Source organism: Anas acuta, chromosome 1, assembly GCF_963932015.1.
Source record: "Anas acuta chromosome 1, bAnaAcu1.1, whole genome shotgun sequence".
Taxonomy (NCBI): Eukaryota; Metazoa; Chordata; class Aves; order Anseriformes; family Anatidae; genus Anas; species Anas acuta.
This window is the reverse complement of record NC_088979.1, coordinates 54831963-54854466: the sequence shown is the minus strand read 5'-3', so window position 1 is coordinate 54854466 and position 22504 is coordinate 54831963. Positions and strand designations below refer to the sequence as shown.

The following is a 22504-nucleotide window of genomic DNA, read 5'->3' as shown; positions in this document are numbered from 1 at the left end:
GAATTTGTGGGGAAAATCCCACGTACCGCTCAGCCACCGCCTCTGACAGCAAATGGCAGGGCTTTCCAGCTATCTCTGATCTCCATAACCTTTGCAGCAAACACGGTTTCACTGTCAGATCACAGCTCCTTGCCCAGAAACAAGGTTCCTGCAGGTGCCTACAGCTTACCCCACAATCTGACATCCCATCCCTTTCCCATTCCCACCTATACCTACCGATATCATTTTAGCAGAATCCAACGTTTGTTTTAAGAGCTGTTTATTCATTTTAACGTGCATGCCTCGTGTGTGTATTACTACCACTAGCACCCTTGCTCAAAATGCAATATGCTTACCAAGTCACACATCCCCACTGCTCTCTAGCACCAGCCGGGCTCCTCAACTCCCTCACAAACTTTCACAGGGCGTTTCTGCAAAGCCTCATCATTACGGTCCTACAACACTGCTGGGAAGGCACAGGGGCTGTGGAGATGGCTGTTTTTACACAGCGTATCAGCGTGCCCCACGCCTGAGGTTTTCTCGTGCTGTCTCAGATCTGATCAGTAAGAAGCGATTTTAAAGCCTGTACCCATCATACGACTCTTTGCTCCGAACTAAGCTTTAGTGTTGTGGGTTATTGATTTTCCTTTTATTATTTTTTTTAATGCAGATGTAATATAAACAACGTTCTTCACTCAGGATTTTTTGGTTCGTCAACAATTCGTCAAGAAAACCTCTGGGTAAAGTCCCTCTACGAAAGTCAAAGTCAGTAAGGCGTTGCTTGTGGCGGGGGGGAGGCGTTTTCTAATTACTCTCTTTGAACAGACTAATTGCAAAAGAATTAAAAATAGATGCTTTCACATCCCATAAAACTGTAGGCAGCAAATCAGGACCAGCATACAAACAAGGTTTTTTTTTAAGCACATGAAAAAAAAAGATCTACCCCTCCCACTAAAGAGACTCACGTAATCAGTCTTGAAAACAATGTGCAAGGGTAAACTTTCACAGTCAAGCCATCCTGCTAATGCCCTTAGCTGCTCAGAGGATCTAAGAAGCCACGGATATGTAAGTACAGACAAGAAATAACTTTTTTCTTTTTCACTGAACAGCAAACAACTCCAGAAAGATGATTTCTTTATTGCCTTATTATGAATATGTTCATGTAGTAGGAGAGACAAGGCTTGTAGAATAAATTCTGTAACATTTTACACTGCCATATTAATATGCTACTTGTTATTTCTTATGTAAATGCCAGATGATCCACAACATCAACAAGTTATTTCACATTTTCTTATAAAACTGATTTCTCATAATAACATTTCTAATAATTTTGACAATCAGAAAATGTTTGATACTGCATTATTTTAGCTTTTTTTCAGTCATTCACAAAGTAATTTAAATGATACTAACGCAAAATAACTACTGTTCAAGTATTAAGTGAGACACTGCAGTCCTTTAGTCATTCACTGAACCTTGCAAAATACTTTAATACTAGGAGAAAGCCTTATAACAAATCTGTCCTATGGCAGTGAATGCACAGCCTGCTCATTCATACACGCTACTTGTCTTTATTCTCTGCTCAAGAGCTCTCAGTCACTCTTCTCCTGTCTGAATAGTGCAGCAGAATATTTTAGAAATCCTACATTTTACGAGCTAATTCCTCTCTCACCTTCTGACACGTTTCTTTGCAAGTTTTTAGAAGGCATTCTTTTCCTGAACTGCAATCACCAACTAGATTTCTCCCTATTACTAATCTTCATGCCACAAAGACAAAGGAATATTACAAGTGATCCAATTTTTATACACCTTCCTATTAAACAGGATATATTTTTATGTAATATTGGCAAAACAAGATGGACTGCTCAACAGGCAGCGACTCAACTATCATTTATAATAAAACACAGAGGTGGCATGCATGCCCCTAAGCACAGCATGTCAGAGGTCTGCCTAGCATTTCCATGGCTCCTCCTGAACAGAGACAAGGGGACTGAAGACTTAGCAGGCAATTAGTCTTTAACAGCTCAAATCTCATCTCTTTCTCTTCAGAGATTGAGGAGTATGTACACACGCAACAAATAATAAATTTAAACTAAAGTCATGAAGTTTTAATCCCTAAAATTAATTAAGACCATACCTGCACAGGTTCCATATCATCTGGACAGAAAAAAAAAAGTGTGCACTTTTTCTAGTTATTGAGATACAAATTCCTTATTTGTGTTTTTGTTTTTGTTTTTTTTTCATCTTTCTTTCCTTCTACTTGCAGGAATGTAGTTGTGGCTCAGGTTTTTCTCTTGCTTATTTGCTATTTTTTAGGCTCTCTCTTTTTTACATCAAATAGACTTAAGCAAGTAAACTGAAGGGAGATTAATTTTCTCAGCATGAGCTCTTCACATTAACACGCATCTTTGGAAAATATGATTTAGGTTGGATAATTCTCACACTTTCATAGCAGGGATCACATTGGGAAAGACAGATCCAACAGATAAGAGCTAGAGACATACACATCTTCCACTTTTCCTTTAACTAATCATGCAGCATTTCAACCCAACTTTATTTCCACTTCACTTACTTTACCGTAACTTTTATTATTTTGGGACACAACAAGTAATTATCATGCAACTTTGTGAAAGAGTAGTAGATAAAAGCCGGACCATAAAGACCCCATACAGTCTGCATCTGCAAATTCTGTTAGAGACGTTTAAAGAATATTTTAATTCTTCATAGCCATCATTAAGAGAATTTAATTGGTGCAATGCACACTTTGGATTCTCAAATTTGGGTTTATACTACGAAAGAATAAAAGCACTAGACTGGAAACTATCTCACCAAAATTAGCCATAGGTGGTGACCTGTGGATTCAATCATCAGGCTTACTCGTTGCAATTTTGGACACAAAACTGAACAGCTCTGAAAACTGTAAATTAACGTAATGCACTACAAGAACGTGAGGGTTACAGCATTAGAAAGAAACAGGAAGCTTCAGGACACGCCTGTCTCTTGCCTCAGCTTTTATTAACCACGTGTAGTTCCCAAGCTGGTACTGCATGTCTAGGTATGTGCAGCTTTCTTAGTTATATCAACTTTCCCATTTTAACAAAGCTTTCTACAATGCAACTTAGCAGGCACGCTTCTTAATGAACGTAACTTAGCTGAAGCAAACCCTTTTCTCAAGGGTTTGCTTCACAAAACTGACACTACAGTGAAGACCACGTGTATGTTAAGTTAGAGTTTCAGCCAGTAAATATTACTGGTCAAAAGTAATACATTAGGTCACAATATGCAGTTAAAGCATTTTATATATTCTCTCTCTTGCTAAAAACGAACAAAAAACAAACAAAAACCAGATGGTGTTCCTATACCAAAAGTAGGAGATGATAACAGGAGTAAAACTCACTTAGTTTAGAGAGAGACAGCTTTGTAGCACTGCTTGCACACCATTTCACAGAATGGCTGAGGTTGGCAGGGACCTCTGCAGAACCCCCCTGCCAAGCAGGATCACCTAGAGCACATTGCACAGGATGGCATCCAGGAGGGTTTTGAGTATCTCCAGGGAAGGAGACCCCACAACCTCTCTGGGCAGCCTGTGCCAGTGCTCTGTCAGCCTCACCGTGCAGTAGTGCCCTCTCATAATGAGAATGAACCTCCTGTGCTTCAGTCTGTGCCCGCTGCCTCTCGTCCTCTCGCTGGGTGTAGCTGAAAAGAGACCGGCTCCATCTTCTTAACACCCTCCCCTTAGATATTCATACACAAGTCCGTAATTTCAATTTACAATTTAAAGCACGTAACCTAAGTTTTTAATGCTACAGTTGCCGGCTCATAGCTTAGGTTTATGCCCTTTAATAGTTGAATACATGAAACACTGGTACCCTACGTGTAAAGGCCATCGTACAGACACAGCTCAGAGAACCCGGGCTTTGGATGACGTACATCCAGACTCAAGCCATTTCCATTCATCAAACAGCCTTCACTGTGGGAAGTCTACCCTGAGCTGGGCTCTTGTGTACTGTGCTACAGATGTAAAACAAATAACTAATGGCAGTCAAACGTTTTCACAGAAAACCGATCTCCTAAAAGAACTTAATTTCCTTCTCCGGCTGACAAAGGCACCTGCACAGATTTAACACACTCTAGATTTTATAAGCAGCTCGACCTGGTACTGTGATTTTTTTCTGAGTATATATTATGGCTGTAAAACATCAAGCAACCACAGAGAACGGATTAAAACCCAGCTAGCTAACAAATCTCATCAAGTAATTGGCCATAGAAAAAAACATTGCTGAGTGGGTGTATGTCAACATATTTCATCGATGACCAGAAAGCAAATACAGTGCTAAAAAACTTGGAAGTGGCAAGTGACAGAACAGTAAGGCACAAGGCACACCGGTTGTAAGCCTGGGCATAATATTAATGTGAAACTCTCCCAGGTAGAGGCAGAGGACCGTGGCCATGCCCACAGACTGTAGTTACCCTAGGACAGACATAGTGAATTGGGGAAGGACTCCCCAGTTCTAACCCACAGGGCAGAAAAAGCAGGGGCACAGTGCTGAGGACACCTGGAGCCCCATCTCCTGTAGCGGACTGAACTGGAGTTGGAGCAGAAGTCCCAGATTATTTTGCCTTACGGTGAGACATCTGAGAGGCTCACCTTGAATTGCCAAAACACCGAGGCTGTATAAACACCTCCGTGGGCGGACAGGGGCTATTTGCTCAAGCAGGCTTTATTCTAAGAGGAAAGGCTCAACAAAAACAGCATCTGCAAATTGATTTGGGAGTAAAATAAGAGACACCCACATTTTTGACAGGGAGGTTGACTAAACAACGCTCCAAGACAAAGGGCTAATTCTCCCTCTCTAGATCCCCAAGTCAAGACCAAATACCCTTGTGGAAAATATGCTGTGAATCAGGACAGCAGAATCCACACACAAACAGCTAAAACACTAACATGACCTGGATTACATGGGAGGTCACATTAAATGAGTAAGTGGTCTCTCTGCACTAGAGCTTTATCAGTGCCATCGAGGACTGCATGTCTGCAGACTCAGAAAAAAGTAAAAACCTACATAACCTTCTTTACAATACTCATATAAAGACAGGAATGTTAAAAACTTTATGCCTTAAATTTTCTTACGTACCTCTGCCAAAAACTGTGGCAATATTTTCTAAAATTATTAAATTGGTAAAGTAAATTACCAATTTTTTTTTTCTCCCTCCAAATATATACTTCAAAAATAATATCATTAATAAACCCCATAGGCCATTGGAGAGGGATATTTAATCCATCAACAGATAAGAGCAAACGCTCTGGCAGTGACTCCAAAGGTGAGCTGCAGTGGTGTGTCTGCATTCGTGACGCTGCACAGCCATGTCCTCGTAAGGTTGTAGGGCACACAGCTCACTAAAATCAGTAAGAAGTCACTGCCCTGCTCAGCTGGTCCGAGGTTTGCAGCAGTAGGGAGGTAATGTTCTCCACTTTTGCTCTAGGGATGCAAAAAATGCAGTAAGTACCCAAGTTAGGGCTGTTGTTTTTTTCAGATACAATTTGTGGAGTGTGGCGTGTGCAAGGAATACAACTCAAAAACTATCTTGTTTTACTTAATAATCTAGACACCTTTCAGGAAGAAATTACTATTTTAAAAGCAGCCTGGTTCAAGATTGAGAAGAAAAGCTAAAATGCCTGCTGAGGTGAAATGGAGTTCATCTAACAACGAGAGCTCGGGTGTACCAAGAAGTTATCATAGGTCAGCTGATGTACATTAAATTGTGATATGGCAGCGACTTTATCATCTGTTTGAGCCCCAAGACAGATAGAGTATCTCAACTGCTTTTAAAAATATGAACTATAATCAGGAAATGTAGCAGCTAGACATCACAGTGACTGCTTGAAAATGCCCCCACGTTAACTATATACAAACTGAACACCAGTACTCATCTACAGTATTGCAAAACGTGCGCCCTACTTCAGCAGGCAAAATATTTTGGGGATAGCAGAGGATCAGAGGGAATCCCTGCCCAGGGCTGACTCCCACAGCAAGCCGAGGAGCCTGCTGACATCCTCTGCCAAGGAGCAATGACGTGCATGCTGACCTGGAAGTGCACCAGCCATGGTTCTCTGGCTTTCTTCTCATCTGTTTGTGGCCGGTCTGTCTCACCGTGCGACTAGGGAACTTCCTTAGGAACCAGGAACGTACCTGAGCTTGCCTTGTGTTGAGTGGGGAAGGATGGGAAAAGGGGAAGAGCTGCTCGGGTGAGCCACCCCCTACGTATGGCTGTGCTAGCACCATGGATAGGCACCAGCTCTCTCCTGGCTGGACTCCTTTTCAGTATAATATTTCAATATTATTTATGAACAACAACTATCACATTACAGCAAACAGGAAATAAAACTATGCCATGAATATGCTATAGGTAGCCACTGCTACAGAGTTGCTTATCATAAATCTTAGATAATTTTCTTTGCTATGTTTAAGAAATGATTTTACCTAAATTTCAAGGAAGACATGGGTAGAAGACAGATGTCATGCTGGGAGTCTGAACGAGTAATCAGAAACACACAAATAAGAGAGACAGAACAAACCACACGACATTTTCTGCAGAAAGCAGCCTGTTACACTTAATCAAAATGAACCATGCTACATGCTTCTACATGGAAGACACACTCTGAGACATCCCAGACATTCCTAAATCTGTACAACAGCTACAGAGCTGATTTCTACCAATTCAATTCCTGTATTCAAGCCACAGTGCTCCCAGATCAGATTTAACTCCCAACCCCAAATGCAGTCTTCACATCTCTTGACATATGCTACGTGCTTCCCTGGTATCTTAAGAATCAGAACACTGCACATTTATCAATCGGAAATCACTCACCTGTTTTTTCCAACAGCCTCTACAAGACTTGATATAGCTAGTGTATAGACTTGGTATAGTATTTGGATGCTAAATTTCTTCCTTAATCACATGTAATATAATTTACTCGTATATCTTAATACATGGAGTCTACAGTTACGTAAAAATCAGGAATTTGAGATCCATCATCCATTATCTGCAGCTTTAGTGTTTACAGGGAACCTTACATACCCCTGCTAAATTAGGCAGAAGTCTGATCAAACTGGGTTATAATACGTGTTGCAGGTAAATTAACTGTGAACACCCTGAAATAAATCTCATCAAAACATGAAAGAAGATACTAACCTTCCAGTGCCTCCACAAGTAAATAAAAAGGCAATTAATACTTTATAAAAGGTATAGCTTAAAACATGCTAAAAGGAGAAGTGTTTTCTCGAAAGACTTCTTTAAGGTACAGCAGGTTGTAGTTGTTTGCAAATATTGTGCATTGAAAGGCAGATCCTCAGAAATAACCTAGATGCTTTAATTAAAGATATCAGATGGATGTAAAAATCAGTTTACAACAGCTTTTATCTCCAGATATTCTGCATTAAAGCAGAAGCAATCTTGTTTTGACTGCTACTTTAATCCATATAAGTGCAGACACACAGGCTGACAGTTTGTATGAGTCATCCAGATGGCAAAGATGTCTGATAACAAAACTGGTGCTAATATTTAATATCTGCAGAAATACCGACACGTTACAGTCATACAGACACAAGCGGTCTGAAGATTTTCAAAAGGACCAATTAGAGTGATTGCTGAGAGCATCCAAGACTGTACATAAGATTATTTTATATATATATATAACTGCACAAATAGAGCATTGTATAATTCTGAAGTGATGGTGCTTGCAGCAGTGATGTTGAAAGACTTTCGCAAGAATATTCTCCTGGTGATACCCTTCTTACATCAGCGTGTGAACACATACACAGTGTGCCTGGTTGGCTATTGGAAGCTTTCCTACAGGTCTTCTGGAGGGCGCAGGGAATAAAATCACCTCACTTCTTTTCACATGCAGTCTCTCCAGCAAGGACTGATAGATACAACCACACTTCACAGTCAAAAGAGTGGGAAGCATGTGGTGTTTTTACTCAGCCAGGCAGCTGAGCTCTACCACAACTGCTCTCCCACTCCCCCTCCTCAAAGGGAAAGGAGGAGAAAAGATGATGAAAAGGGCTCAAGGGGTGAGATAAGAACAGGGAGATCACTCAACAATTATCGTCATGGACAAAACACACTCAGCATAGGGAGATTAATGTAATTTATGACCTATTACTAACAAGCTAGAGCGAGGAGAAACAAAAAAGCAAAACTACAAACACCTTCCTCCCTAACCACCCTCTCCTGCCTCCTCCCCACAAACAGTGCAGGGGAGTGGGGGCTGTGGTCAGTCCCTGACGCTTCATCTCTGTTGCTCCTTCATGGTTCCTCTCTGCCCCTGGGCTGCCCACAGGCAGCAGCTCTTCAAGAACTGCTCCAGATATGGGCCTGCACCATGGGGTCCATCCATCCCCCAGGAGCAAACTGCTCCAGCACGGGTCCCCCATGGGCGGCAGCTCCCCCCAGCCCCCTGCTCCTGCGTGGGCTCCTCTCCACGGGCTGCAGCTCCGGCCCGGGGCCTGCTCCTGTGGGGGCTCTCCATGGGCTGCAGCCTCCTCCAGGCCACATCCACCTGCTCCACCGGGGGCTCCTCCACCCATGGGGGGGCTGCAGCATGGAGATCTGCTCCATGTGGGACACATGGGCTGCAGGGGGACAGCCTGCTCTGACCTGCCATGGGGCAGCTGCTGGGCTCTGCTCACAGAGGCCACCCTGCAGCCCCTCTGCTACCAACACCTTGCCACATAAACCCAACGCAACATGCCTTTTATATATGAACTCACAGTGATCAGATACCCAAGCAATGGTTTCAGTGAGGAACGGCTAAGAAGGAAAACCATAAACATGACAGATACTTTAAGGATGGTACTAATCAACAACAGAGTTCTCCCTGTGATATGTGGGCTAAATTCTTCAGACTTTAGGTAATGCTTTGCAGAACAGCTGCTGAAGGAGTAACATTAGATGCCCCATCCTTTCTGCCATTTATGCATACACTGTGCAACTGTGAGGTATAACAACACAACCGAAAATATTCTGCACTGGAGGCAACACAAACAGGACAGGATCCTTTCTGTTTCTAAATTCTGCTAACTCATTTTTTTTATTGGAAGTCCCCCAAGTCACGGCCACTTTGCATTTCTTCCGTGCCATTTTCGACCGTTCAGGTTAAACAATTTCCAAAATCCACTAAATCATGACACGTGAAATACTTTACCTGCAATTTATCTCTTTTGCAGCATGATTAGTAAGAGACTGAAGTAATAGCCTTATCCACTGATGTATATAAACAATATTTGAATTAGACTGCAAAAGCAAATTCTTTGAACTAGCATTAAACAGGCTGAATTATTATGCCAGTATGATAAGCAGGAATGCTGAAAAAAAATATTTTCTCCATACAAGTTAAACCATCACAAAGTGAATTCTTAGAAATAAAAACTACCTAAAAATTAACAGCGACTCATTTCAAAGATTTTGTCTCCTTGACTGACCCTTGGGGACTTCATATGCTCTTTTATCACGTGGTGTCTTCAGGCTCCCTTTTCCTCTCAGATTGCTGTGAACAGCCACCCACCTCCTGCCCATCTGCCTGTAAGCTTTGCTTTCTAAGTATATGGCATCCCTGGTTCATTACTTTGCCCGTTGTCTCATTTTTTTTCAGGAGAGAAGGCATGGGGATGGAAATAGAAAAGCCAGACAGAGCCATCTGTTTGTTTGTTTGTTTTTGGAAAGAGGCTTGAAAGTCTTTCACCACAATGAAGTTTCATTTCAGTTTTTTAGTATCTTGCTTTTTGCAATGCGGGTTGACCGTTGTTTTGCAGAAGGAGTTTATCTACACATATTACAAAATGTCCCCTTGTGTTTTTTCACGTTAGGTCTACTGAGCTTCCTGCAAAAACAGCGGTTGCAGAAATGGACACTTCCACCACTTCTCAGACCCACAATTCTACCTGTGACTTATACGAACACAAAGATACAGCCAGGATACTCCTGTCCGTCTTCTACAGCCTCATCTTGATTTTCGGAGTGCTTGGAAACACAATCGCCCTCACGGTCATTTTCAAAAACAGAAAGAAGATCAATTCTACTACTCTCTACTCAACAAACCTCGTCATCTCAGACCTGCTGTTTTGTATCGCCTTGCCCACGAGGATAGCCTACTACGCCCTGGGTTTCAACTGGCCTTTTGGAGAAGCTTTATGTCGAATAACTGCTCTCTTGTTTTACATCAACACTTACGCAGGTGTAAACTTCATGACGTTTCTGAGCATCGACAGGTTTTTTGCTGTCGTCCACCCCTTCCGATACAAGATCAGAAGGATTAAATATGCCAAGGGTATTTGTGTGTTTATCTGGTTTCTTGTATTCAGCCAGACTTTCCCGTTACTTATACAATCCATGACACATACAGAAAATGGAAAGACTACATGCATGGAATACCCAAACTTTGAAAAAATAACCCATCTACCATTTATACTTCTCGCTGCCTGTTTAGTAGGGTACCTTATTCCCCTTGGAATTATACTCTTTTGTTACTCTCAAATTAGCTGCAAGCTTTTTCAAACAGCCAAGGAAAATCCACTGACTGAAAAATCAGGGATAAACAAAAAAGCCATCAACACCATCGTATTTGTAATTATAGTGTTCGTCATCTGCTTTACCCCTTACCACGTTGCAATCATACAGCACATGATTAAGAAGCTTCATCACGAACCCGGCTGCAGTGAAAAGCAAATTTTCCAGAAGTCGCTCCATTATACTGTGTTTCTGATGAATTTTAACTGCTGCCTAGACCCTTTCATCTATTTCTTCGCCTGCAAAGGATATAAAAGAACTGTACTGAAAATACTGAGGCGACAAGTGAGCGTATCGATTTCGAGCGCCGTCAGGTCCCACCACGAAGAAAGCTCACGAGATGTGGGAGAAACACAAATGATGGTACTTGCAAAATCCACCAATGGGAAGTTACCTGAAAAATAAAGTCTGGAGTGCACTGTGGTGAAGCAGGCTTACAAACCCTGGGTTCACATCAAAATCTCTGTGTTCCCTGTACAGCAGCTTAAGGAATACTCCGTTTCTCAGACGGTCAGGAAATCAAGGAATGGTGTTAGACTGAGAAAGAATGACCATAGGACAGCAGGAAAACTCGAAGCTACGATTTCCTAGCTCCGTCCTTTTGACTGATCTCATTACTTTTTCCAGGAAACGCACACCATTGTGAATGTCCAAATTCCACACTGCACATACGTACTCCTGGATGTTATTAAATCGAGCAAAGACTTGAGTCAGCTTAACTGTATGTCTGAGAAAGGATCAAGCCAAAAATAGATCAAACCATTCAGAGTGACTACAACTAGCACGTCTGAAAATTGCAAGGCTCCTAGCTGAGCTCCAATTACAGCAATGGTTTTGTTATCTCCGCCACACAAGCAAAGGAATCAAACTTCCAGATAAAACAGACAACTTCTGTACAGTCTGACTATCTCTAGTGCTTAGTTAATAGTCCTTTGGAGGTAAAACTGTTATTTTGTAGTACCTGGAGCATGTATGTCTTAATGGAAAATCCACAGAGATACTATTGTCAAATATAATAGATGAAAAATTAATGAACTCTTTGGTTCTTCCCAATATTAAATATCTCCCATATGTTAAATCCCTCATCTTTTCAAGGTGTATTATCTCTCAAACCCTTTTCCTGAAGGAAAGCTTTTCTTTCCGGTGTGTATTACAGAGTTTCAAAGTTGTATATTAATTATTTATAAGCACACAGAAAATAAGTTGATGTTAGAGACTAAAACATGAAAACTACAGTGGTTTGGTTAAAAGAACGTTGCTACATGGTTCTTCAAAACTTCTGCTGAAGCCAGACATGGACACAAGACAACCTGTTAACCTGAGCTCAATAAATGGTAACAGCAGGAAGGGCTGGGAAAGGACGAGCTTTCCCACTAAGCCCTCACAGAGCACGTCCGGAATCCATTTGGGCACACTGAAATGGTGCCAGAGGAAAGACCAAATGAGTTAAACACGTCCTCCTGGAGTTGGCTGAATACCAAGATACATCCAGGATGCAGGTTTTGGGTTCCTGCTGTCGTGCCCTTCCGTAACGGGACAGTTTCCTTCCCTGCTTTATTCCTGGCCCACACGTCTTTTCTTTTGTCTGCTGTCTTATTAATACACCAACACAACCTGGTAATTGCGCCATGTGATGAAAAAGGAAAACTAAAAAATGCCCGATAATTACCGGTAAAAGCTATGCCAGATGTCAGAATAAATGATATTTATTGCAGCTGTATCTCTCCAGCATTGAGATTGTCCTGGAAAGTCATCAGAGCATGTTACGATTGTCATCTCTGAAATTCCTTCCTTAGGTGCTGACCTCCACCTACCTGCAAACATGGAAGGGTCAAATCTGAACAGCAGCATGGAAACGTTATTAGTAATTACTTTATAATGGGAGAGAAAGTGCAAAAGACCCTATATTTCAGGCCACTTACTCTGTCAAAATTGAGTTTCTAGTTACAAAAGACACTATGCAGCCACAGGAAAGTGGAGCAAGAAAATTTGTTTTCAACAGAAGTTCTGCTTAATTCTGTATGCTCTAGCAGCTCTGTTCTTGTCGGCTTTTTTAATGAACTATTGGAAAATATTATTTAAGAATTTGTTGCTATAGGAGCAAATAAATGATAACCTGATAAAACCACAGGAAGACCGCTCATGGTTGCCTAGAAGTTGTAGAAATAAAATATGTGTATTATTAACATCACACCATTACAAACTCTTTTCAGTCTATTAATGTTTTGTCTTTTGTTGTTTTTTGTTTTGTTTTGTTTTGTTTTGTTTTTTTACTTTTGGTCTGCATTTCATCCATGATTATAAAACTTTAAAGGCAAGAAGTTATTTTTTTAAATATTTGTACGTAAAATGTAACTCAAATATGTATCACAGCACCCCATAATGCAAGTATTTATTCACTTTTACGTGGAAATGAAGGTCTCTGCTGAAAATCTTGAGTTTCCCTGTCCTTGTTTCCTCATGTTAGTCATTCTGTTATTTTCAAGTCTAGACTTGGAAAATGTTGATGTGAATTTGAAAACAAACAGCTAACTTCAAATCAAAATACTGCTTTTGCTGAAGTGCATTGGTCCAGTTAGCTACCAGTTTGAAAAAAAAAAAAAAACTTTTTTCTCCTTATTTTACTATTTCTCAGATACTGAATAAAACAATAAAATAAAGATCTTTAAAAGCCATGATAAGCTCAGCTTCCTGAGCAGTCGTGAAGACAAAGACAGTGACGATTTATGGCTGGGGCAGCTGATGCCACTGCTTCCCCTCACTGCTTGCCAGCACTCACAGCTCATGCAAGCTCCTATCAGCGAGGAGACTCTTTCAAGAGTGCTTATCTGAAACTGCCAAAAGTAGTGGTGGTGGTTTCAGCTGGCCTGGGGCATGGCTTTAAAATAGCTTAGAGAGCATCTGTCTAAGTTCTTCTCCCAGTTGTGCTGTGGGGCTGGTAGCCATCACCAGGGAGGTGGTAAGAAGCTGCTGCATGGGAGCAAGGGAGGACAGTAATACTGGAAACCTAGAGCTCTTCCCAAATCAGTTTTCTTCAAGATGCTCAGTTTTCTTCATGATGACCCATCATTGTTAAAAACTTGTGATGACCTTTTCCGTGTGACAGGCTGGGCCGTACAGATCTGGATCTCGCTCACCCTTTTCAGAGATAAAGCAGGCAGCTGACAAGTAGGTTGGTGTGGCTTACTCGTTACGAGGACCTGAATGGAGTTCTACAGACAAAGAGGGGCTGGTCTCTATTTGGAGGGTGACGTCCAGTCAGGATATTAAAAACTGCTCATGGCAAAATGATAGAATACCTTTCATCTCAAGACTGAGGAGTGCATGGCTAGGGCTGCTGCTAAGAAGACTTCGATGAGACCATGTGAAAGGCCACATTTCCTTAATTCCAGTAGATAAGCAAGGGTAAATAGAGGAGCTCATGATGGGGAAAACAACTTGAAAGAAATCACCATTTCACAAGCCTCTTCACAAGTTAGACCAGGCGGACTCCTCTTTGCTGTTTCTTACTGGAAAGACATGATTACCTGGGACATCTAAAATTCAGGCAGCAAATGGAAAACATTTTAGATCCAGGTGAAGATCAGCAGTCCTAACAGAAAGCAGGGGAGCATTCTGGGTTTCCAAACAGAGAGATTCATTAAGTTGTGAAACCAAACCCACCAAAGCCAAGCCAAGCCTTTATTTTTGGAGTATTCAAAGCTCCTGGAAAGCTGACAGAAGAGACATAGATATCTTCAAATGGGTACTGCTTCCTGGTAGGACTGGGATGATCTCACATTATACAGTTTGTTGATACACAACACGGTAATAGTATGGTCTGTAAATATCTAGGACCATATTGAAAAAGTAGGGGAAAAAAGGGGCAGGGTGCTTTCCTTTCCAAGGTGTCCACTGCTCAGGGGCTGGCTGGATATCAGTCTGCTCGGAGGAGGTGGTGAGCAACTGCTTGTGCATTGCACGTTTTTCTTTCTCACCTCTTAAACTGTCTTCATCTCCACCCATGAGTTTTCTCGCTTTTACTCTTCCTATTCTCTTCTCCATCCAGCCGGGGAGGAAGGAGTGAGCAAGCAGAAGCGTGGGTGTTGAGCTGCTGGCTACTATCAGTCCATCGCATAGGTCTACCTGGAAGCTTTGCTCCAAGACATTAATATATAAACCATACTCTGTGTCCAGAGGCTAGTTCACGTGCTCACTAACCAAGCAGGGACACAGCTGAAGTTATCCTCTACGTTCACACTCCTTTCAATCACCCTTTGTACCAACTCATGGATTTGGTCATGAATCTGGGGAAAAACTGCCTCAAGCAGAAAGAGTCATGAATTGAGACAGAGTTTAACAGATGAAGGGGAGGGAGGGGGGGGAAGTGAAAAAGTGATTCAAAACTGGTAGCTCACCATCACCTGCCCAGAATTAACATCTGGTTTGTGAATAAAATGGAGCTAAACCTGCAAACCCCTCACCCCGAGTCTGGCAGAAGAGGTGCACAGTGCAGAGCAGGAGCCTCTTCACGGGTAGGTGACGACCAACTTCCATGTATGCAAAAAGCTTAACAGGAGCACGGCTGTGGTGCTGAGAGAAAAGGCCTCTGGCTGCTGCAGACCCTGTGTAAGTTTCAGGCACTGAGTGGGGACCATTTATGTACATACTCACCTTAAAGCCTGACAAAATCAGGACTCTCTCAGGTGGGAAGGCCTGCACACTTAGCTCCATGCCTACTGTCATGAAGGGCTTTTTTTTGTTGTTGTTTGGAGTGGGAAGGACTTCCAGGAGCGTAGCTGTGCCTGCATGAAACTGCAGAGGGTCCAAGTGTTTCTCCTACTGTAAGAGCAGTCTGGGACACGGGTAATAAAAAGTGGCCCTGAATTGTTGAAAAGGGTTGAAAATTTCATCTGTAGGGCTGCCAGTGACATCCTGTCATAAGGGGAGATCCCTGGGAGGTGGGCCTGAGGTATCTCCACTGCTGAAACCTCTCTCAAGTTTTATTTGGTAGGAATTGTGATAGAGCACATAGAAATAAAAACGATGAATGATGGTGGGGGTCAAAAGGTACACCTTAAATGCCTCTGCCTAAGCCTGACAAAGCTGTACAGACATCGACTGTTGCACACTGAAGAAGCACGCATGGCCAAGTGAAGGCTCATCACATGAAAAACCATGCAACAGACATGCATGTTCAGCACAAGAACATTAACTTTGTTAAATTACCTTTCCTTTAGCTAAGAAGGCAATGCTAAGGACTACTTCTGCAAATGCTCAGACAGGTTCTCCCAGCCACCCTGGGCTAGAGGATATAGAAGCCTAAGTGGAAGTCTGGAGATAACGAACACAACCTCCTGTGGCTTACAGCCCCAGCGGAAGAGAACAGGTATTGCCCGAGGTGCCACAGCTTCTCTCTCCAACCTCCATGCCTGTGGTACAGAGCAGAACCCAAGACAAAGCCCAACAGTTTGTGTCTTAGCAGTGTATTTCTGTGCTGTTTTGATACACAGGAGGTGAATGGATGCCAAATCACCTGATTCTTGGTATCCTCTTGGTGATGCAGTAGCCTGAAGGCTGAGGCTATGCTACAAAGTGAACAGAAGTCGAGATGCAACCGCTCTCTGAAGAAAAAACGAGGAATTGCTGTTTGTGTAGTAAATGCTCACAGTTCCTCTTTCTCCTCCCCGCACCCAAACCCTTCCCCCCCCAGCCCAAATACTGTCTTGGCTTCCTGCAAGGTCTGACTTTGGACTTCCTGAGGTAGATGCCTGATCTTTGCATACAACAATCCACAATCCATCAGTGCGTCTGGTCCCCTTTTCAACCCAGACAAAATGTTAATTGACGCCTGTAGCCCCTTGCAGCAAGAGGCTCCACAATTTAACTCCACCTGGTGTCTCGAGCCATTTCCTTTCGTTTGTGACACCTGCGAGTTTCATTTGAAGTCCCCTGCTTGCTGTGCTGGAAATGATTGAACACATTGTCTCCTGATTTACCCTGTCCACATTGCACACCATTTCACAGACGTGCATCAAATCCCCTTCCTTCATGTCATCTAAGCTCTTCTCCTGTGAGCAGGCAGCTCAAAGCTGTTGGCCATGCCATCCAAATTACAGAGAGAAGGAAAAAAAGGCAAGCACACAGAAAGAAGGCAAACTCAGCTGTGTCAGGGCTGGGTGGCAGAAGGGAGCAGGGTCTCTATGTAGGCACAGGGAGATCAGCAGTGTGCTGACCCACTTTACCTAACGCAGCAGCACGCAGGTGAGTTTCAGTACCGGGATCCTACCTCATGACTGCCAAGTTAGGATCACGTTGCTTAAAGGCATTAAATGAAGAAAAATAAGTGGAAAAATAAAGAAAAATCACCTGGCTTGACACAGTCCTGACTAAATTTCTACTCCCAAGGCTGGACAAGACGATCTCCTGAGAGCCCTTCCAATCTGCATCCCTCTGTGGCTGTAACAGATTTGGTCAAAACTTTGATTAAGTAAGGGAAGATTTGATTAAGTCATAGAAGAAAGCAGCATGAAGCTCACTGGCCTTGTGGTAAAACTAGCAAACAATATAACATAAAAATTTGTCTACTATTTTACTCTAAGCTTTTATGCTGCTTCTGGCTTTCTTCTGTAATACAAAAAGGTCAAGACATGGCCTAGATTTCTTTCCCAAAAGCTACCTTCATATTTTTTTTCTCAGTGCAAAAATAAGAGTTTCTCCTCTTCCTCTTTTCTTTTCCTCAGTTGTGACAGATGTTGTGGAAAGGGCTAAATTAAAAAAGCAAGCTTTGCACCTGTTCTGAAGGCAGCAACATTTGTGGTTATCCCATCCTCTCCAGAAAAACATACAGACTCTCATAGCATGCACAGGGAGAATTATGTTCCTCCCTCTAATAAAGCTAGACGTAGCAGTTTCATCCTTCCTGTGGCATGTAACTTTCGAGGGAAGTTGTGGTTAGTAAGCAGAAGGCACTCTGATGCAGCCTACTTTAAATATAGAGATGCTGAAAATTGATTATTCTCAACGTGCCAGCCTACAAATCAGGCAGATAATGCTTTAGCAGCAGCTGCTGCTACTAAGCAGTTAAGAACACAATGAAACCTCCACACTGCGATTTCTAACTATGGGAAGCTACAGTAATTCTGCCTAGATGTGACAATAACAGATCGCTGTGTCCAGTTGGACAGGAAGAGATGAGGCAGACTGGCCAGCTGCACGCACGAGGCATTTTTAACAGAAAGAGATGGAAATGAAAACTCCTGACAATTTTTCTGACTGCAGAGGCAACTGTAGGACATGTTTTTTTGTTCGTGTTGTTGTTTTGTCTCAAAAAAAAAAAAAAAAAAAAAAAAAAAGTACAGTGGAAGCTATTTGAAATAACCAAAATGCTCATCAAATCTTACGCCTTCACTCAGCTGAGCATAATCCAATTATTTTAAGTGTGTCCGGGCTACCTAATAAGAGAAATACATAGCAGTGTTAATTATGGTAAGAGGGATAGAGGGCAAAGTTTCAGGTTCATAATAATCTAGATAAACTACAGAGTGTTGCCATTATTTGTTTTTTTCTGCTGTATTAAGACATTATCACTCTAACTCCACGAGAGCTTTAAGTTGTAAATCCACTTAAAGCCTGAAATGATACATTTGTTTTAGCAATATTTTCTGGTAAAACAAAGAGAAAGCCTACTTTCTGCCTTTCCATCTATAATCATTTTTATAAGCCTTTGTTTTTTGTTCTTATAAATCTATGTTTTTTTTAAAGTGCTTCTCTGTTGTTATGTTTGCACACCAAGGAGATGGTGCTTCGGGCCATGGTTAAGCGGTGGACGTGGTAGTTAGGTGGTGGATGGTGGACTTGAAGATCTTAAGGATCTTTTCCAACCTAAATGACTGTGTTTCTGTATCTCTGATACCTGACATCTCATGATCTCTCCTCGTGGCTTTGTTCTAGAGAAAAAACAACATGAATTATCAGACAGGATATCTAGCAAGAGATCCATAAGAACACAATACATTGTATGTCAGTAACAAAAACACGGCCTAGAAGAAAGTATCTCAGTTCTGTGGAGAAAAACAACAACAAGCCATCTGAGTGTGCTGGTATAATTGATGATGTTAGCATTAATTGCATTAAATGAAGGATCTTTCATCTCTAACTCCTCCTCAACCCACAAGCTAGAGAGGAAGCTTCGATACCGCCACTGGCAAGCTGAACTTGTGACCACAAACGCCAGGAATGGCTGCAAAGTGAGCGGCTTTCAATTCTGGGCACAGCCAGGCCATCTCTTCACCCTCCTGCCTTGCTTTTCTGCTGCAGTGTTGCGGCCATGCAGCTGGTACCCTCATCACGGCCTTGGCTGTGAGCAGTCTCTGCTACAAGAGCACCACGAGAGCTGCCCACATGCAAACCTTCGCTGCTAGACAGACCAAGACACAGACAACCACAGACGGAAAGCCTGAGGTCAGGGAAATGTCTCCTGGTGTCCAGACTGATTTTACTGCCTCGATAAAAGGCCTCTGTGCACTGTCTCCTGTCTTCTGCTGCATGCCTAAGCTGATTTTGGAAAAACTGATTCCCCTGGCTACATCCTAGTGAAGTGGTTGCTGCTGAGGAGGAGGCACTTACCGTGCAGCTCTGCATCTCCACTCGAGCAGCCTAGCACCACCACCACCATCGTATATTCCTTTGCAATGCTGCTGCTTGCAAATTGCTACTGAAATTAAATGACTAATGATTACAACATTTTTGGAACAAGTATCAATAAAGAGTTAGCACCATCATGTATTTTGCACTGGCGCAGGCTGCACAGAGAAGCTGTGGGTGCCCCATCCCTGGAGGTGCTCAAGGCCAGGCTGGATGGGGCTGTGGGCAGCCTGGGCTGGGGGGAGGTGTCCCTGCCCATGGCAGGGGGGTGGGACTGGGTGGGCTTTAAGGTCCCTTCCAACCCAAACCAGTCTGTGATTCTATGATTTTACATACAGATGAAGCCTCTTCACCACGTAGCCTAAGTTATATATAGGAGGGGAATTTATATTTAAAATTTTAATCAGTCTTCCATGACAGAGCAATTTTTACTAGCTACTTTATATCCTCTGTCAAAATAGGTATGATTAGCAGGGCAAAATGATGGACTTGAGCCCTAAAGTTACTTCTCAGAAATCTGATTGTAATGCTCTTTCACAAGGTGTCACTTTCTAGTGACAAACAAAAAACAGGAAACAAGCGTGCCTCAATGGCCACAGACACGCTCGGTAGAAGAAGTTTTTGCCACTGTCTCTTCACAGTTTTGTCCAACTTCGTCAGTATCTCAAAAAAAAAAAAGAAAAAGGTCTACGTAAATAAGAACTATGATTTATGCTCCATCCAACCCAACTGCTCAGAACAGGACCACCCCACGCAGAGGACGATGACAGCAAGGAGGGGGTGGGGAGAAATACTGGGATGTATCAGCAAGATGCACCCAAAAAGTACAAGTTCAGGTCTTAAGTGACCTTTGCTTAGAACAGCAGCGCTTCTCTGATCTGTAAGGTACCAGAAAATGAGCCTTAAATCAAATTGCAAAAGTAACTTTTATAAATAATTAGTGTTTTATAAAGAATTAGTGAACCACACAACCACTCACCTCTGCCTGCCTCACACAGATAACCACGACTTAATCTAGGTGTACCCAATTAATAGTGTAATCAATCAATGTATGTGTACTGAATGCATATTTAGTCAATGTATGTGTAGTCGATGAATATTTAATCCTAAATATAGTGTATAATCGTAAGCGTACTGTCCCATCACGTGAAACACCATACCCCATTTGTTCTAGGGCCGTAGCTTTATCAATGAGGTAAGGATGGAGCACTTTGTCCAAGGGAGTGTGACAAGCCAAGTCCTCATTCAAGGCTTCACTGGTGTCGCTGACGGATGAATCTGTGCCGTGAGAAAGACCCTGTGGAAATGTTTGTGAGCTGAGAGCTGGTGAAACTCACCACAGACAGGATCTGCGCCACGTGCTGTGCCCTCACAGGTCAGCCTCAGGCTCTATCAGCTCAAGGTTCCCAGCATCAGAAGAGACGTCAGCTCGCTATCAGCTTTTCTGGGCTAGTAGTAAATAGTTACCTGCCTTCTTAGTGTCTGTGCCTTTCTTATAGGCCTCTCCTTGGTGCACAACCACCCTGTACTGCGTTTATTGCTTTTCTAACTGCAACACCAGGAGGACAAGAGGCGAGTTGCAAAGTGGAACTTGGTAGAATCAAAGTGGACAGGGGAGGTTCAGGTTGGCAATGAGGAGACATTTCTGCTCAGAAAGAGCAGTCAGGCACTGGGACGGGTTGCCCAGGGAGGTGGTGGAGTCACCGTCCCTGGGGGCGTTCAAGGAGAGGTTGGGCCTGGTGCTTGGGGACATGGCTCAGTGGTGACACTGGTGGTACGGGATGGTTGGACCAGGTGATCTTGGAGGGCTTTCCCAACCCTAATGGTTCTGTGATTCTGATTCTACAATAAGGCTTTGCAGAGGGGAACACAGAAAAAAACACAGGCAAATTAGCGGTCATGGAGAACGTATCAGTGAGCTATCCAAAAATTTGTAACAGAGATTCAAGCAGTGCTACCTCTGAGAGAAACTGAGAGAAAGCAGTGCTTGTAAGAAAACACAAAAAAAATAAAAACAGGCAGGAGTGAGGGTTATCAACCGAGTGCTCAAAATCCTTTCAAAAAGCACAAGTTTTGCACTCTTGCTATCTACCTCCCTTCTAGAGAAGCTGGCTACGTGGAGAAACAATTTCTGACTGAATTTTTAAATTAATGTAGTGTTTAAAAAGTATACAGTTGCAGACTGAAATAGTGTGTTTTTAATTCACTAAGTTTTATATAGTAGATGATAATCATCAATTTATCTTTCCTCTTCTCTCAGTCTCACTTTAAAAAGTTGGAAGGGTTAGTACGAAGCGATCCTCTGCAGCAGCAGCCTTTCCCCAAGAGGCAAAATAAAACCAAACCAAACCGTTTTACCATTCCTGTTTCCTCACACATCAGAAGAATGAAGGGAATTGCTGCACCAAAACACATCCCTCCCTGATCTGCTCCCCTGATGGTGGCAGACAGGTGCTAAACCGCTGGGAGATGCGAGCAGCCTCCCAGCAACCTGCCTGGCGCACAGGTCCTTTGTCACAGACGCTGGCTCTTCTTTGCAACCACCCAGTTCAGGAAGCTGTGTATTTCCTCACATTCCCAGCTGCAGCACGGAGATAGGTCCAACATCTCAGCTGGCACAGCTTTGTGTAGGGCAGAGATTTGGGCTGATGAGGGCTTTTTGGTCTCTTCTCACAGATATTAAATACAAGGCTTGTAGAGAAGCCTGTTGGATAGGTTGTAGTGTTTTGCCACCCTCCTCTGGCTGAGGTTACAGCCTCTACAGCACCCATGCTTTAACCACAAGCATCCTAGCAGTCACCCCTGAACCCTGGGGTACAGTCACGGAGGGAGAAATCCCTCTTCTGCCTTCCAGCCTCACGTTCCCATTGCTTTCCATGCCCTGGTGCTGCCATTCAGCCACCCAGAAGCAGGAAGGCTCAAAAAATTCAGCCTGTGCAAAAGGATCCCTACAAAAATTGAGAAATATACATTTTTCTGTGCATTTCTTTTAACATTATCTCCCTATAACCGCTGCCTGTAGGAAGTCAGATGACTTGTGCTGCAAGTGGTAGATAGGAGAGCACAGGCTGAGGCTTTGGGCTTGCTCCGTGAGTGGCGGCGTACACGTGAAGCAGCTCCCCCGTGCATGAAAACTGCACCTTCAGCAGGTGCAGCAAAGCCACAAGTGTTTTCTTGCCCATTCCTTCAGAAGGCTCCGGTAGAGGGGTGGAGAATACAGACAGGGAAATGGTATTTTGAACACACACCACTTTTTCCATTAGGCAAACGCAAGTCACAGCCCTCAGTTCAAAGTCTGGGTGGCTCAAGTTCCCTTCCACTGATAACCTATCAC

General features: G+C 42.9%; 2 protein-coding genes across 2 annotated transcripts in view; one reads left to right on the top strand and one right to left on the bottom strand.

Annotated features, from left to right (window-relative positions):
- Nucleotides 1-22504, bottom strand: part of UBAC2 (UBA domain containing 2) — an 87249-nt gene that overhangs the window by 39934 nt on the left and 24811 nt on the right. The gene's annotated exons all lie outside the window — the stretch shown is intronic.
- On the top strand, nt 885-12762 carry LOC137854301 (G-protein coupled receptor 183-like). The gene is made up of 2 exons (XM_068677574.1): nt 885-1044; nt 9846-12762. Coding segments are annotated over exons 1-2 (1107 nt in total). The 5' UTR covers nt 885-1042; the 3' UTR covers nt 10951-12762.